Here is a 17,158-nt window from a genome sequence, read left to right as displayed (position 1 = left end):
TCATCTCCACTAGAAGACTCTCTCAAAACTTCCCTATCAGCCATTCCCGGCTGTTGATCAGATAAGGAACCAGAGGAGGTCAAAGGTCCTGACAATTCTAATACTTCAGGTCTGTCTTCCTTTGTCACATCCATCTCCTCATCCTGGTTACTATTCCCATCACTGAGCCCTGCCGGCTCATATTTTTCTGCCATGTCCTCCTCACTTGAACTCATATCAGCCACAGGAGCTGAATCCAAGCCCGGAGCCACAACACTCACCTGTACACACATAAATATGAAATGAAGCTTTAAGTTTCAAGCTGTTATTTCCATAGAAAGCCCAGAATTTAATAAAATGTAGTTTATATTTCTCAAAACAGAGTTACAGAAGGACATTTTCAAGAATCAACTATTTCCCCTTGGAATTCTTTAGCCAAAACAGCAGATATTTTACTTATAGCATGCATAATTTAATCCTAACCATACTTCTTAATTAGCATGTTACCTGATCTTCCCCAAAATGTCACTGCCAGTTTAAAATTCTCTATTCATACTTTTGTTTGTGTTGTAGATATTGGCCAGTAAAGAGAGACGTTTTAGCAAATCTCACTTGCACATTTTTTTACACATTTACACATTTTTTCCCCAATGTCACTTTTTTCACAGGTGCTTCCTGTGAAAAAGAAAGCCCTGCCATGGCTCATTCGATTTAAAGAGAGGGAATAAGAGGTTTCCTTTGAATATTAAGTATTTCTTTCTAATATTGATGATTAAAATTATTTGTTTCTTGAATCTAGACAATGTAGAATAGGACAGTGGCACACTTACAATTTAAAGACTCAAAAGAGTAATTTGAAGCATTTAGCAGATTTTTACATGTCCTTAAGGCACTGACTGATTGATTTAAACATTTATACCCCATCCTCATTTTATAACCAACTCTGGGTGGCTCATATTTTCCCAGAAACCTGAAGCTCTCTTCCATAGCTGTAGCAACATTCAATGAAAATATATGGGTGCTTTGTAGAAAGGTGCTACATGTGTGCCTCCATGTGTTCTAAAACATACTTAGTTTGCAGCAACTGCATCATGAAGTATCAAGAAATGTACAGATACTAAAAATAGCTCAAATATGTAAACAGTTCCAGTAGCAAGTGGTAATGGAGCTAACTTTTTCTGAATAAGTATCAAATAGCTAGCTCAGTGTTTCATGGAGGAACTAGACACAGAACATTAGGTTGTGGTTTTTTTTTACAATTTCTGTTCCACAGATAGACATAAGAATTGGATGTTTGTACAAGAGTTTTGTTTATCTTTATGAATTTTTGAATTACGTATGTCTGATGGCTTTGACCAGCAGCAAGAAGCAGATATGTTTATACAACAGATCGCAAAACTTCATCAAAGGTGTATAATGAAATTATGAAACGAAAGCTATTCACAGCTGCCAATACTGAATAGCTTGCAGCCAAGTATGAGGTAGAAAACCTGGTTTTGGTAGAGAAGGAAAGTGATTTGTTTCCACACACCTGTTTATCAAAAACATTCTGTAATGCCATGAACTGCAAAATAGATGCCATTTAACTTAAGGCTGATCATTCTTGTAATTATTCATGTTTTCCACCTGATCTGCATGATGTTTATAAAACAATGCTGATTAATGTTTTAGTCAGTCATCCAGATCATGGTTGTCTCAAAGGTGCTTTTTTAGGAGGCAGCTAGACTCCCTTGTTTTTTCTTTTTCTTTGAGGACGTTTCATTTCTTATCCAAGAAGCTGCTTCTGCTCTGACAGGATTGTGGATGACCTGGATTGCAGAGAATCTCTACAGACTTTTAGCTATACAATTTGGGATGAACACCCTTTGAATGGTGTAGAATGTATTTACAGAGGGGAAAAAATTGTAGACTATAGGAACCAGGAGCGCACTATTCAGATGACCTCTAAGTGCTTCAGTGACCCTCTAAAACAGTGATCCCCAACCTTTTTGACGCCGCGGCCCGGTACCGGCATCAGCTGGGTGCCGCCATCTTTTTTTGACGAAAAAGATGGCGCCAGCGCTTCCGGTGAGCTTTTTTGGGTAGAAATGGCTTTCTACCCGGAAAAGCTCACCGGAAGCGCTGGCGCTGCCATCTTTTTTTGATGAAAAAGTGCTTCCGGTGAGCTTTCTACCCGGAAAAGCTCACCGGAAGCACTTTTTACCAAAAAAAGATGGCGGCGCCCAGCAACCAGCGGCCCGGTAAGACTTGTTCCACGGACCGGTACCGGTCCACGGACCGGCGGTTGGGGACCCCTGCTCTAAAAGGATGCAAATGACCAGCTATCTGCAAGGAATATAAATCCTTCCATTCCCCATGTCCTGTCAGAGCTGAAGAAGCTTCTTGGATGAGAAGCAAAACATCCTCAAAGAAAAAGAAAAAATAAGAAAGTCCAGTAGACTCCTTAAAAAAGCACGTTGGGACAACTATGACCTGGATGACTGAGAATCTCTACAGAATTTCGGGCAGTTGATGTTTTGTCCTTCAATTTTTATTTCAGCTGCAATCTCTTTCATTACAGCCATTGTATTGTGTCTGTAAAATCTTTACAAACTAAACAGATATGGGTAGTAATCCAGATTGTGTCTCATTCCCTTAGTTAGTTTTCCAGTCTGTTTTTTCAAATCCAGTTCTTTCATTCTGTCCATTATAATGATTCCTAAGAAGAAGAATCAGAATACATCCATGCCTTAATATATTTTGCATCCTGGTATGATCTTGCCAATCAAAGCTCCTGTAATCAATAATGCATAGATAAAGATCCTTCTTATGTTCTCTTGCTCTCGATTATCCATCTTATATTAGTTAAACAATCTCATGCCCCTTATTTTTTTTCCTGAAACTGGCTTGTTCATCTGTCATTTCTGTGTTTATATATGTATCTGTTCTTTCTTAATTATTACAATGGTTTGATAGTTTGCATATCATCTTGCAAATATTTCGCTTTTTTAGAATAGGAATAGGGATCTTTCCCAATCTCTACGCCACAGTTTTATAGGTGTTGACACAAAGCAGCATTTAAACTATTTCTTTAAATAGTTTGATGGGTTCTTCATCTGTGCTTGGTTAAGAATCTTTTGGCAGCAGTACCGTTACTTCTTATACCTCAATTTCTAATGAATTTCTTAAACGCTTTCTCTCTGCAAACTGGAAGGCTGTGAGAGAGAGGGAGAGGGAGAGGGGGGGGAGAGAGAGAGAGGGATTTCTTCAGCCCTTCACATTGAGTCATGCTTTGAATTGTATTTCATACAGATCATTTGATTAGTAATGGCTAATTTTGAACTACCTAAACTCAGTTATTCTATAAATCCAGTCCAATAGACTGGATTAGAGGTTTTTGTTGTCGTCTGCTCCCAACAAAACATGCTGCTCATCTTTGTTTTGGTTTCTGTAGCTGCCAGTATGTTCCTCTGGTAGGCATCCTGCCAGTGCTTAGTCCCTCATTATCTTAGTCAGCCCTTCCTGCTCAGCCTCGTTGCCTTCCAGTTCTATTCCAGTGGCTGTTTGCCAGTTGGCTCCTCAGACTGTCTGGTGTGCAGCCTCTGATCCAGAGGATATCATAATCATTTTCAAAGGGAAAAGTGCTTTACAAACTTCTTTTTCTTTGCATCACATCCAAAGAAACAGATATATCCAAAGAAATAGGTATTTGCAGTAATTGCAAAGCTGGAAAAGCATTTTGGATTTATAATGGAGCATATGATGGGATCTCTTCAGGCAGATCACTGCTTAAAATCAGATAAATTATGAATTATATATCCCAAAACAAAATACACAGGGGAAGAATTTCTGCAGGTCATATCTATGTTCCTTTTTTATTACCCTGTTTCTCCAACAATACCCTGTTTCTCCCCCAATAGGAAGTCCCAGCATGTTTTATAGGCACAAAATGAAATTAAGCCCCTCCCCCCAAATTAAGGCCTATATTAAAACATGTGAAATGGGGAGAATGGTGGGGGGGCTTGCCATTAGGAAGTACTTTTGTTGCATATCCGGATATGGTGCTGCCTGCGTTGACCCCGATACGAAGTGCCCCACCAACGCCGAGGTCAACATCCAAGCCATCGCCGCCCGCCCGCCTGAAGATGCAAGGGGGGGGGGGGGAATTAAGTCACACACACACACACACGAAAAGACGGCCTAACCATTTCTTCGGGGCTCAAAAAAAAAAAAAAAGACCTGGCCTTATTATATGAGAAACACGGTATTATTCTGGAGCACTAGATTATTTGTGTTCTACACAGAGTAACTTAACCTAGGTGTCAAGCCTGAATTTGGTTAGATGGTAGATTGGTTTATATCTGGGTTATCCATGGGAAATAAACTGTTTGAGGCTGAGAGATCAGTCCAGTTTTTAAAGCCAATTTTGAGATGGGCAAACCATTGATCATTCCTAAATTTCCCCTTGCTTGGCAATTCATTTCAAAGGAGCAGGCTTTAAAGTGGACTAAAAGAACTCCAAGTTATGTGAGACTGCATGGTTCATTTTTTCCAGTGCTATTCATATAACATTTTGCTATTTTTAAATTACTTTTTTCCTGTGATCAGCCTTTGCAGAAAGATTGTTTTCCCTCAAAAAAGTGTTCTTTGTTTTCTGTGTTTGCCTTGTGTTATCAACTATCTTTGAAAAGCCTCTATAAATTAATACAATATGGATTGCTATGTGCAGTTCAAGTTTTTCCTATCTCTGATAACTTCGTACGAGAAGTATGAGAAGTGTATCAAATGAGAAATATTAAGTACAAATACAAGTTCTGTTTTTGGAAAACTCAGTAGGTTTGGTTTTTTTAGTGAAAATTATTAAATCTCCAGTGAGTAAATTTATTAAACAGACTTCCTTAATTTTTATAGATAATGTAGATAATTTCAAGGTTAGATTGCTATGAATTCTGAATCTGGTAAAGGAGAGAATTTGAATTTTATTGAAAGTTTATTATTATGTTATTAAGCATTTTTAGGCTTTCTTCTCCCAACCAACCACAAAAAGTGGTGTCCTTCCAATATATCTTTGTTCTGATTTCAGACACACCGGGCATATTGTTAAGACTACAGTGATTTTGTAGAAAGATAGGACACTACTCCAAAATAGAAGAAACAAATTTTCATAAGTTGAAAAAAAGTTAATATTAATAGACATATAAACATGGTTATACAATTTATATAAATATTTTCAAAAGGTCAATAAGAGATTATTCTAACCATTCATACTCACAGCGCTTCTTTTTATATTGGCCTATTATTATTATAAAAACTTTGTTGCTAATTGTACCACATTGTTTACAGTTTTCTAGTTTTTATTTTCCAATTTTATTATGCAGTTTTGACAAGTGGTGAAAACCAGCCACCTTGATTGCAAATTGTATTTCTTTATTCAATTTATGTGCTTCCTGGAAGTGATCCTAGGTGACTTAAAAATTCAGAGACTTTGCTTTAATTTGCTTCATTTTTTGTCAATTTCTTAGTTGTCTTAGTTCCTCTAACCTTTTTTTCTGATTTTGCCACATTTTACCCTAATTACATTGCAGAATGCCCACAAACTGTAATTACATACTGTGGTTTAAACTCTATACTTCATCTGATTTGTGTCTTAAGTCTTGGTGTTGTTGTTTTTTTTGCTACATTCCAGTAGAAGAGAAATGTTTCATCTTTATTTTATCATATTTACATAGGTATGTTTAAAAAAAATTATTTTAGAATGTGTTTTTTTTAAGTGCTTGTCAACTTCAGTTTTTCTTCTTATTACTCAAATACTCACTTCTTGTCTTTCATTTTTTCATTGGTGTCTTCTTTCCAGAAATTGACATTGAACGGTGTGTCCATGAATCAATTAATCTTTTCTGCTGGACTCCCAAGAGTGCTACATACAGACAATATGCACAACATCCCAAACAAACCAGTGAAGGCAACTCTACAAGAAGTCTAATATCTTGTTTCTCATCAGACTATCAGGATGCATCGAGGAGTGACCTTGTGAGTTATTTAGTTGTCTTTCATTAGAACAGAATAAAACATTTAAATGTTTTAGGGCTGTTTAGAATTCAATTTATTTATTCATTCATTGAGTTTAAATCCTCCCTTTCTTCCAAATCACAAGCCTGAAAGATAGTGATGATTTACGTTGTCCATGAAATTTTCATTGCTACAGATGGATTTGAACCTTAATTACATTATGTTCCTAATCTAAGAGCTTAATAATTAATTCCTATACGTTTTGATATCATACTATACAAGAAAAATGAGTGGGTGTGGCTAAGAGTCTCAACCAGTAAGTGTATAAAGTGTTGGCACTATCTATATATGTCATATTTTCAAGAATGTTGGAATTACATTTGTACTTTGCCTCATGCATCAAAAAACCTTGAAGAACTGTGGATGGGTAAGTAGTATAATAAAATACTAACACTTTATAGTGAAATCAAATCAAATCTTCCCTCATAGATCAGCATAAGAAGGGTCAAATACAATTAATTTTAAAACCTAAAAATATAAAATATACAAAGTTAAACAAACATTTTTAAAACTAAAAAAATGAAATAAAAATACAAACATTGAGTGAGTTGAGTTGAGTTGATGCACTTAATCGTAGTGAGTGGGTGTGATAAAATGAACCAAAATGTAAACTTAAGGAACCAAATAGTGGTGTGAAGAACATTTGGAATGTGAAAGGATTCAAGTTCAACATACCTGCTTTGAGTTTGAAACAGCTGGTCCATATCAAGGTTGGAACATTTCAGGAAGGTTGGAAGAACATCAGCACTGGAACTATTTGCTCCAAACCCAAAATATTTAGAATTTGAAATAGTTTGTATGCTTCCAAAACTTAATGAGTTAGCAGTGTCATAATGATTCATATTATGTATAACTACCCTGTGACAAATATGTGTAACTACCCTGTGACAAATATGTGTAACTTATACATTATTTATTTAAACACTATTCCATTCTTGATTGAATTATATACAAATGAAGGGGGAAATGTTAGCTCTCTCAATTTTTTGTTAGACATCATTTCCTTGTAAAATTATGAATAGATATTATATCATAAGAAGGCTATGACAAGAAAGATTTCAAAAGCAAACACATTCTGAATAAGTTTGCAAGCACATTTTTGTAGTGACTGTTGAGGAAATAAAAGTTTGGGTCAAGCCAACTTCTACCTTCAGAGGATATTTGGTCTTTACAGGGCAGAAAAATCAAAACAGTCCCTTTTTCCTATCTGAAGATCAAGGTGGTACAAGGTTCGACAGCAATGTCAATTCACATCCCAGAGTTTCTTAGAAAATGGCTAAGGATTCATGGTCAAAGTTCTTGTCAATGTTACTGCCTTGAGTCAGACAGAGATTCTTTACAATGTATAGGAAGGAGTTTGATTCCTCACCCATCTCCAAATCCTATTATATCAGGTCTGCTTGAGTAAGGGAAAGGCCTAGCCCTTCTTTAGTTTGCTTCTGCATTTCAAATGGAAAATAGTTTTTTAAATAGATTCTGTATGTGGAGTATTTGGCAGGAGCCTGTACTTCTGATAAATAAATTCAATATCTCAAAGTTGGCATGCCAGCTCACACATTAGCCTACAACAGAAGATTTATTACTTAGTATGCTCTAAAACCAATGATACTGAAGATTAATTTGCAAAAGTTACATTCAATAGCCAAACATATTGGCATTATGTAGCAACAACTAGTCACAAAGAGAACTGCTGGCAAATCTAGCAACAGTTTCCTACAGCAGAAGTAAATTACATTCCATCTTTCCATTGTGTCCCATTAAATTATTCTTTTCATCAGTTGCGATCCAGACCATCCAATTAACAATTATTCCAAAAATCTAGTTCTAAGAGTGATCAAGTTCCTATCTTAATGGGTAGAACACATTTAAAATAGGCATTAAGGTTCTTTAAATAATAACTTTTTGTTATCATATAATGGTCATTTCCCTCTTTTCGATATTATTTTGTTATCCAATTCATTTTCTGCTTCTCCTATCTAGGGGACCATCAAACCCATATCTTTGTCAAAACTGCCTAGGTTGGGACTTCCGGTTTGTCGGCTTCGCGAGCGGCAGGGATTTGCGAAGCTGCGCGATCCCTGCCGCGCTAGCCGCTTTTGGGGCTCCGACCCAGACGGGTACAGAGCTAGGCTGCCCTGCAGGGGCAGCTGAAGGTAGGGGGGATCCGGAGAGGGGTGTGGGGGTGTTGCAGACCCCCTCCCCGACCGGTAGAACCCCTTTTCCCAGGACGGTGCAGCGGCGGTCCGTAATGGCCGCCACAAAGAAGCTGGCAGCCGGGTAAGAATGCGCAGGAGGAAGTGGAGAAAGTGCTTGAAAGGAGAAAGTTTTTCTTGGCTCCTAGGACTCTAAGACATATTTAATAAAATTCCTGAAAAGTATGACTTTCTGAATAATACCTGCCAGAAGAGGAAAAAAGCGGCAGTTTGATGGTGCTGAAAGGATAGCTTACCCTCTTTTCCTCACGGAATAAATAACTGGATATTAAGAAACCTATTTTTTTAGGTGAAAATTGGTTTTAAGCGATGAGTGGGAAGAGAGAGGATTAAAAGAAAATATTTGTATGCTAAGACTTTGTTGGAGGAGATGCCTTAAGGATTTGAAGACTAGAATATATTGTAATAAGATTTTAAACAGATTTGGACTTTCTTTTTCTTTGATTGATATTACCCCAGAAGGAGAAAGTGAGAACTCTGCCTTGGTTTGGACTGACTGATAACTTTGGGACTGCTTTATTTTTTTTATTTTCTTTGGAATATTCTGGTTGTTGTAAGAAGAAAGAAGGGGAAAAGAAAAGAAAAGATTTATAATGGCTTTTTCTGTTGAGGAACTGAGAAAAGAATATGAGCAAGCAAAAAAAAATGGTAAAGATGGTGTGGAAGAAGCTTTCCTCTTTTTAGAAATGGCGCTTACTAACTATCAACAAACATTACAACAGATGAAGACAGCAGAGGAACAAGAAAGAAAGGAAGAAGCCATTTTTAATGAATCTCAGAATTTGATCAAGAAAGAAGGAAGAGAGAAAAGAAGAGAACTAAAGGACTTAAGATCTAAAAAAACATTTAAGAAAGGGAAAAATAAGGTGCAAAATCAATATGATGATAGTAAACAAAATGGAAAAGGAACACGACAGAGAAGGGAAGCCAGTAAGGCAGAGGCTAGAAGAAGGGGGGGTAGAAAGGCTTGTTGGGAGAAGAAAGAAAGGGAAAAGGTGGAGAAAAGCTACAATGTTTTGAAATTAAATGGAAAAAAGCAATTTTTTTTTAGGGATAATAGATAAAGTATAATTTCTTCAAAAAGATTTTGCAAGGTACATAAGATGAGATGGTAATATTGTAATGGTTTAAGAGTTGATAAGAGATTAAAATGTTAAAATGTTTAATAATGATTGGTTTTAAAATTTAATAATAGGGGAGGTTTAGAATACTGTTTTAATTAAAGAGTTTAATAAGATTATGGTATTGATGTTATTATAAAATTTTTATTATAGTATTTGTTTTTAATATCTGGATTTATTGTCTAATTATGTATTTAATTATTCTGGATGTACTAGTTAGATAGAATGTACCAAGCAAAATCGGATTGGGTATTGGATGTTATTTTAAAGGTTAATTTGATTAATTTAGGGGGAGATAGAAAGGCATCATACTCTGATTAATGATTTCAGGAGAAACTTCTTTTCTTCTTTTTATAAGGAATGAGACAAAGGGATGATAAAGAATGGACAAAAGATACAAATATAATGATTCAAACTAAGATGATTAATTAAGATAGAATTAAGAAGAGTGAAATATGTGGAGAAGTTAATATAGAAGACTTAGAATGGCAAATAAAATAAGTAATGATATGTAAGATGAGCATGAATATAATTGAAGTCCATGAAGAGAGAGATACCTGGGTCCAAGTTACTTTCCAAAAAGATTTTTTTTATGTTTTGTGTGTTGTGTGTATATGTTTTTTTGGGGGGGAGAATTAGTAAAAACTTGCAGAAATATAGAATGAGAATAATGGTAACTAAGTCAGAAAGAAATAGATGAAATAATAATAATGATATTGAATAAGAGTAAAGAGAAGTAAAGAGAAATTGAATAAGAGGTTTTTGTATGTTATGTGAAAATGGTTTAAAACAGAATCATAATTTATCTGACTTGTTAAATTTACAATGAAAAAAGGTTTAAACATGTAATGAATAATGATGATTTGTGTGTTTTAAAAATTAATAAAACTTGTTTTAAAAAAAAAACAACTGCCTAGGTTATATCATAGAGACTATTGTCTCCAAAAACTAGAGGCTTTCAAGTTATTTTAGATCTCTGAGATATGTCATTTTCTAAAATTTAGTTTATCTCACTGGCCTCAGTATTTCTGTTTAATTGAAGAATACTGGTTTCATTGATGGGACTTACCAAATTCTCCTGACTTTTTTTTTTTCCCACTCTGCTTGATTATAGATAGTACCTTTGTTTCTGGTTGGGTAAATCTGTATTATCCCAATAAGCCTTGCTATGACACCAGAATATTTACAAACTTTCCAGAAGTCATGACTATTCATTTGTATTTACGGTAAATTACAATATACCTGTATTTAGATGACTGGTCAATAGTTTTGTCTTTTAGTTAACTTTGGTACATGTTCATGTCATATCATTTATCTACTAATTCCAGGCTTATTGTACATCTTCTTGTCAATTGGGCATTAGCCTATTTTCCAGTCATCATGTGAAGTCTCTCAAGACCTAGTATTGCACTGCTATCTTACCTTTTCTTGTTCCGTTTCTTTTCTTCTTTCTTTTTTTTTTCTTTGCCCCCATCTATTTCACTGATTGCAAAAGCATGCAGTATGAGTGAGGAACATTGTTAAGCTATAGAAACTACATTATTCCATGGTTCACAAGCATCATATTAACCAGCTAGAATTCTCAGCAGTGTTTAATATGCTGGGTACCTTCTTCCAGTTATAGCAGGTCAGGGTCCTCATTAACATTCTAATAGTGACATCATAATTCAGAAACCGAATAGCACAAAATTCAACCTTCTTACAGAACTGTGGGATTGATGTATTTACTGATGTCTGTTCATTTGGTGATAAAAACCATATTTTGCCGATCTGTTCTACTACTAATTTTTACTCTGTGAAGATGTAACATACTGACCCCCATCTGTTAATGGTGGGACTTTATTTGTTTGTTCATTTATAAAATAATTTCTATACTATCCCATTCAACAATTAAATATCTTCATGTTTCCAATATCAGATTAAAATACAAAACGCTTCATGTTTCCAATATTATATTAAAAGCGGTCTTGGTGCCAACTCATTGGGAGATACTTTCCAATTGTGCAAAAGTACACATTTATATACCCTTGGCCTCTACAGCTGCTGACCACCAGGGTCATTTCCAAGATTAATTGCCATGATGAAATGTACATTGATTGTTTGATGATCCTGGCAGTATTCCTGTTCTGCCATGCGTTTTTCTTTTTGTCTTTGGCCAGGTGGAGCCTCCTATTTTAGTTTTCCATCCACATTTACTCATTCTTAGATTTATTATGTGTTATTTATATCTGACCTTTTCCTCTTTAGTAAGTACAATGCCCAGCACAGAAAGCCTAAGCAGCAGCAATTACGTTCTCTATTTTGCTTACCATATCTTTTTTCTTTGCTTATCTTCCCATGTTCTTGTTGACAAGGTAGAAGGAACTTTTCTTCTTGCCTTCAAAGTATTATCTTTCAGCAACTTTTTTTTTCACAATTCTATCAATCTCTCCCCCCCACCTCTGTGTCTCCCTCCCACTCGGTCTTTTATCCAACTATTAACAGTTTTTGAATAGCCTCAGTTGTTTCTGAATGTGCCAACCACACAGTTTCAAGTTGAAACTTTTCATCGTCTCTCTGCTGCTTGGAGCACTTTATGAACTACTGGGCAGCTATGCAAACCATCTTCTCCCTTTGAAGACACTAGCATTATTGGTAACAATCAATGTTGGTGAGTGAATTTTCATTTCTTCTGCTAATAATCATTACCACTTTTTAGAGGAAAATAGTTTTATTTATCTCCAGAATTCTCCATGTCAGGGGTGTCAAACTTGATTTCATTTTGGGCCTCATCAGGGTTGTGTTTGACCTCAGGGGGACAGGAGCATGGCCAGGTTGGGTGTGGCCAGCTTGATGTCAGTCAGGTTCGACTGTGGGGCCCGAGCGCTTTGCCAGTGAAAACAGGCTCCCGAGCTCCGTTTTCACTGGCAGAGGCACCGCGGTCCTTTGCTATTTCCAGGGTGGCCTCATGGGCCAGATCTAAGCACCCTGCAGACCATATCCAGCCCCCCGGCCTTGAGTTTGACACCTCTGCTCTATGAGTACCAGGAACTGGTCCCTCCCATTTTCTTTCAGGATCCATCTACAGGACTTTCTAAATGCTCTTGACATCAAAAGGTGATTGTTTTCCGTCTTTTTTTTTTCATAGACACACTTCTTCACTGTATATGCTAGACAGAAGCAGAACGTTCCAATTTCACTGCAGTGTCTATTCAATTAGATAACATTGTCTATGATTTGGCAAAACAATTTCAGCTTTCAGAACATTCCATTCAAGCAGTAGTAGTATGAATAGCATTTTTTAAACATATAGTTCTTTCATAGATTCACTAAGCCATCGTCCTGGTTGCAAACATTAGGCATTATTGGCATGATTCTGCCAAGATTTTGATTGACAGAATATTGTCTCTGAAGTGCAGTATATTCTTATATTATCCAAGGCTACCTGCATTTGGGTAACAGATACTATATGGTTAATCACCCATAGATGAACCATGTAAATTATCGTGAAGAACAGCTGGTTACTGTCATGTGATTGATGAGGGATCTCTGAATTCAGCTCTCCACTATTCATTTTGCCTGCTTGAATTTAAGGATAGTGCCTCAATTTTGATCTGCTATGGCAGGTGGAAAGATCTCACCCTTTTCATATGCCATGTCACAGCATGAGCAAGACTTTTGCTCAAAAATCTTAAGTTCTGGAACATTCTAGTCTGAGTTATTGTGTAGTGCCAATCCTCTAACTGTGAATTCACAGTTCAAAAACTGACAATTAAAGGAGCTTAATTCATATTCTTTGTGTCATGCAGCATCTCATCACTTGTTTTGCTTTATATGGAATTATATAGCAACAAAGGTACTAAATTCTAATAAACATAGCACAATCTGGCTAATTAATTCCCACAGTCTGGTTAATTAATTAACTCCTGTGACGAGGAGAATCAATTTAAACCAGGAGTGGATAATTTGAGAACTTAAGGTCATGCAACCATCTAGAATCTTGAGTCCAACTTTCAGGGCAACTCTAAAATTGTTACCAAATTGTGGCTTCAATGAAATATAAACAAAATATTAAATATATGGGAATAGTAAAACTAATTGCATTTAATTAAGCAATTGTAGTGTTTTTCCCTGTCCCCATGGTTTTGTCACACTGATTTCTAGCAGCCTATGTAGGACAACATGGCCTATGACTATAATAATGCATATTCCATTTCCCTGAAATAAAATAGTAATGAGAAATGGGGAAATTGTTTGAATTAATCAATAGCCAAGCATGTTTTTAATACACATTCACTTTTTTTCACATACTGGTAATTATTCATGTTAGCTTCTAATTGTTTACAAATTGAAGGAAAGCTCTGTTTATATGAGCAAACTATTTTAATAAACTATAGCTTTAGGAAGTAATACTTTGCTTTCCCTGACTCACTAAGCACTTTGAACGGTTGAGCTATTTTTTGACTTATAGTCATGTGAACTTTATTTATATTTCACTATCATTTTGATCCTAAATGTTCTCTGAAGAAAGTGCCAGTGTTAGTATTTCATCTAGTGCCAGGTTTTCTCCCCATCCCTTATTTTTCTACTGCTTTTGTTGTTCAAGATTATATTGGTCTCATCATGGAGCTTCTAAGTATGTTTTTCGTCCCTCAAAGAACTAATTCCCCCCTCCTGAAGAATTTGAAAAATGTTTTTTTTAAGGCTACATTTTATTTTCAGTATAATTTATTACTGTCAATCCATCATTTGTCATTCCAGTCGGCTTACCACTGGTACTATGAAGTGGTATATTTGTTATCTTCTTTAACCGATGGAAATACACTTTGAAAAAAAATATTGTCATGGGAATGACTTAAGCATCTCATGGAAACAGTTTTGTCAATTTTGTCTCTTTCCATTTAGAAATATGCTAATTTCCTTTGCCTTTGTTTTGATTCTGTTAACAAGACTTGAACATTCTTTCCACCTTTGTATCAATAATTTAGTTTAGGTTTAGTTTAATTTTAGTCTAGTCTAATCTAGTTTAGTTAAGTTTAAACAAAGAAATTGTGCCAAGTAGTGCATTTTTTTCAATTTAGAACTGATTTCCTACCTATTTTATTTATTCAGTATTAAGAGACTAACTTTAATCAGCATTTAACGGTGGTTTAAAATTTTTGATTTGCCTGAGGAACGTACTTTATAATATCGATAGAAATTACATAGCAAATATTGCATAATATGTATGTATGTATATTTGTGTGTGTGTGTGTGTATCCCTAAATCTTTCAGAATCACTGAAATATCTCCATGTCCCCTGCCCCTTATTTTCTCATAAAAATCTGCCTTACTTCTTTTGAGTATATGCAATAATTTCATTTTTAAAAGGAGATAGATATACTTTATTACTGGGAAAAAAATCTGAAAGTTTTGTTGCATATTCTTCTCATAAGCAAATACACATTTGCCAGTCATGCAGTTCCAAGTCCAGCAAAATGCTCAGAATTATTAAACAAAGCCCACAGGCAATGAGATTTTAGCACATAACATTCTTATCAGCAGAATACCTTCAGTGAATACCTTCAGAATACCTTCTGAATTTTGCTAATGTAGTATTAGATTTATTATTTGTAATTCCTTTCTTGCCATGAGCAGAATTTTCCCTCGGTGTGCTAATCACTTCCTAAAGTAGACTCCTGGACTCACCACCACAGAGAAAAAGCAAATGTGGATGGTGTTATACAGATGAAAAATAAATACTGCTTCAGCAGCAGGACTCTCTTATATTTGTTTCTTTATGTGGCTTTCTCCATCTTAACACACACCATACTTCATGAGAAATGTTTGAAGTGGTTTCCTTTCTTATTAAGTGGGAAATAATTAGGGCTTAGTGCACTTAAAATAGCTGCAATTTTTCAGGTAACTATTGCAAAATTTGCTTATAGCAAAAAATAAGGGTTTTTCAGAGTTATGAATATTTTTTGTGAACAAAGTTTTGTTTTCTGTGTATCTACCTCTATACAATTGCAGTAAAGAATGCAGAATAAAGTCACTCTCGGAATCTTCTGCATAGAGTTTTAGATAACATTTGTTCCAATATATTTGGCCAACTAACCCGTTGTTTTCAATTGTCTTCCTGCTATTTTTAGCATCACCAATGAACTTAAAATTTGTTACGTTTTCACTTTGAAATGCCAAGAACTTAATCTGAGAATTTTATTGTTCAGTGGTGTCTCCTTCTACTGAACTATTGTTCTTTCCCCAAATATAGACAATTAGCAGTGGTGTCAAACTCAAATAGAAATGGAGACCACTAAACCATACATAAGAAACCTTGCGGACTATATATTGATTTAGAAAACCACACTTTTTATTAATACATCAACATGTTAAGGTCAAATAGGAACTAGATATAACAGTGTATAAAAACATTGTCATGAATTTGTTCATTTCTTTTCAGTATTTATGTATGTCTGTGTGAGAATGAGTATTTATGTGAAGGTGTGGATGGGCTGTGTATATACGTAGGGGGCGGGGTAGGTGGGTGTGTCCATCATCTTTTTCTGAGCTTCCTCCTGGCCTACCATCAAATTAATACACAAAGCAGTATCTCACATCTTACTCTTACTTATCACTTCCCTGAATGCTGCCTCTAATAGCTGATATCACTTTAGCTTGCTCCACCACAGTGCCAAACAATCCTCACTGCTTAGCAATTTTATAACTTGTGCACTTCAACTCCTGCTGGCTACAGAATTCTGGGAATTAAAATCCACAAGTCTTAATATTGCCAAGTTTGGAGACTCCTGAGTTAAACCAAAGGACCAAACTTGTGCAAGATTCATCACAAACTTCATGGTGGTTGGTAAATAAATATATTATTATTTACTAATATCCATGTTTTACAGACATGATATTCTTCCGATTAAAATCGGAATTCTGATTTTTTGGGGAATCGCCCCCCCTTCCCCCCCTTCTTCTCCTCCTTCCCCTCCCCTCGGAGGCCCCGAGTCAGGAGTTGCTACCGCTGGCGCAGCTCTGGGTGGCTCCAGTCCCGCGTTGCCTCAGGAAGGGAAAGGCAAAAAGGAAGAGTCGCGGCGGCGCTTTGCAACGGCAGCAGCGGCTCCTGGTTTTGCCTTTCCCTTCCCGAGGCAACGCGGGACTGGAGCCGCGCTGAGCGCGCCAGCGGTAGCAACTCCTGACAGCCCCAGCCGGATACCTGAGCGGAGCCCGGGCGGTGCGGGCGGGCGCGGAGCCAGGCGGGCGGTGCGAGGGCGGCGGGCGTGAGTGGAGGGCGGGCGGCGGGCGCGGAGCCGGGCGGGCGGTGCGGCGGCGGCGCCCGGGCAGGTGGTGCGGCGGAGGCCGCTAAGCGGCAGGAAAGGGGAGCTGGGCAGCGATTTCTTGGCGCGAGGTGGGGGGGTCTCTTTTGGCCTCTTTTTCAGAGGGGAATATCATGCCTGGTTTTATTGTATTTCTACTTTGTTAAATATTTCTAAGTAGCATTTTAATTTGGGAGTATTGTAGACTCCATGTGCCCTGTGAGCCCCATGAACTAAAGGAATACAAGAAACCCGAATTGTACCCACAAAGCCATCTTTAATAATTGTTTTCACCAGATTGTTCACTTTCTCCTTCTCCTTGAGGGACATGGCCCAAGGTTATGTTTTTAAAATTCATAGTCAGGTCAAGCCATATTCTTTGTATGTATAGTTTAAACAAATTCCATGTGCAAAGCCATAATTTTTTTTCTCTCCACCAAAGTATCTAGGACAATACAATATATAATAAGCTGTATTTCTAAAAGAAAAAGAATCATCTAGAATTAATTTATTTGGA

The 17,158-nt window shown here is 36.5% G+C and overlaps 1 protein-coding gene across 3 annotated transcripts in view; it reads left to right on the top strand.

The window, feature by feature from the left end:
• TBCK (TBC1 domain containing kinase) overlaps positions 1–17,158 on the top strand; it is a 92,643-nt gene that overhangs the window by 54,069 nt on the left and 21,416 nt on the right. For all 3 annotated transcript variants that reach the window (XM_026668655.2, XM_026668656.2, XM_087962938.1), the window contains exon 23: positions 5,813–5,988. In XM_026668655.2, coding sequence (XP_026524440.1) covers positions 5,813–5,988 — 176 coding nt within the window. The remainder of the gene's footprint in view (positions 1–5,812; positions 5,989–17,158) is intronic.

Source organism: Notechis scutatus, chromosome 4 (assembly GCF_049901735.1).
Source record: "Notechis scutatus isolate UNSWTSFEM ecotype Mainland chromosome 4, rNotScu1.2, whole genome shotgun sequence".
In the NCBI taxonomy this organism is placed as follows: Eukaryota; Metazoa; Chordata; class Lepidosauria; order Squamata; family Elapidae; genus Notechis; species Notechis scutatus.
Note: the sequence above shows the minus strand (reverse complement) of the source record. Positions and strands in the feature narration are given on the sequence as shown.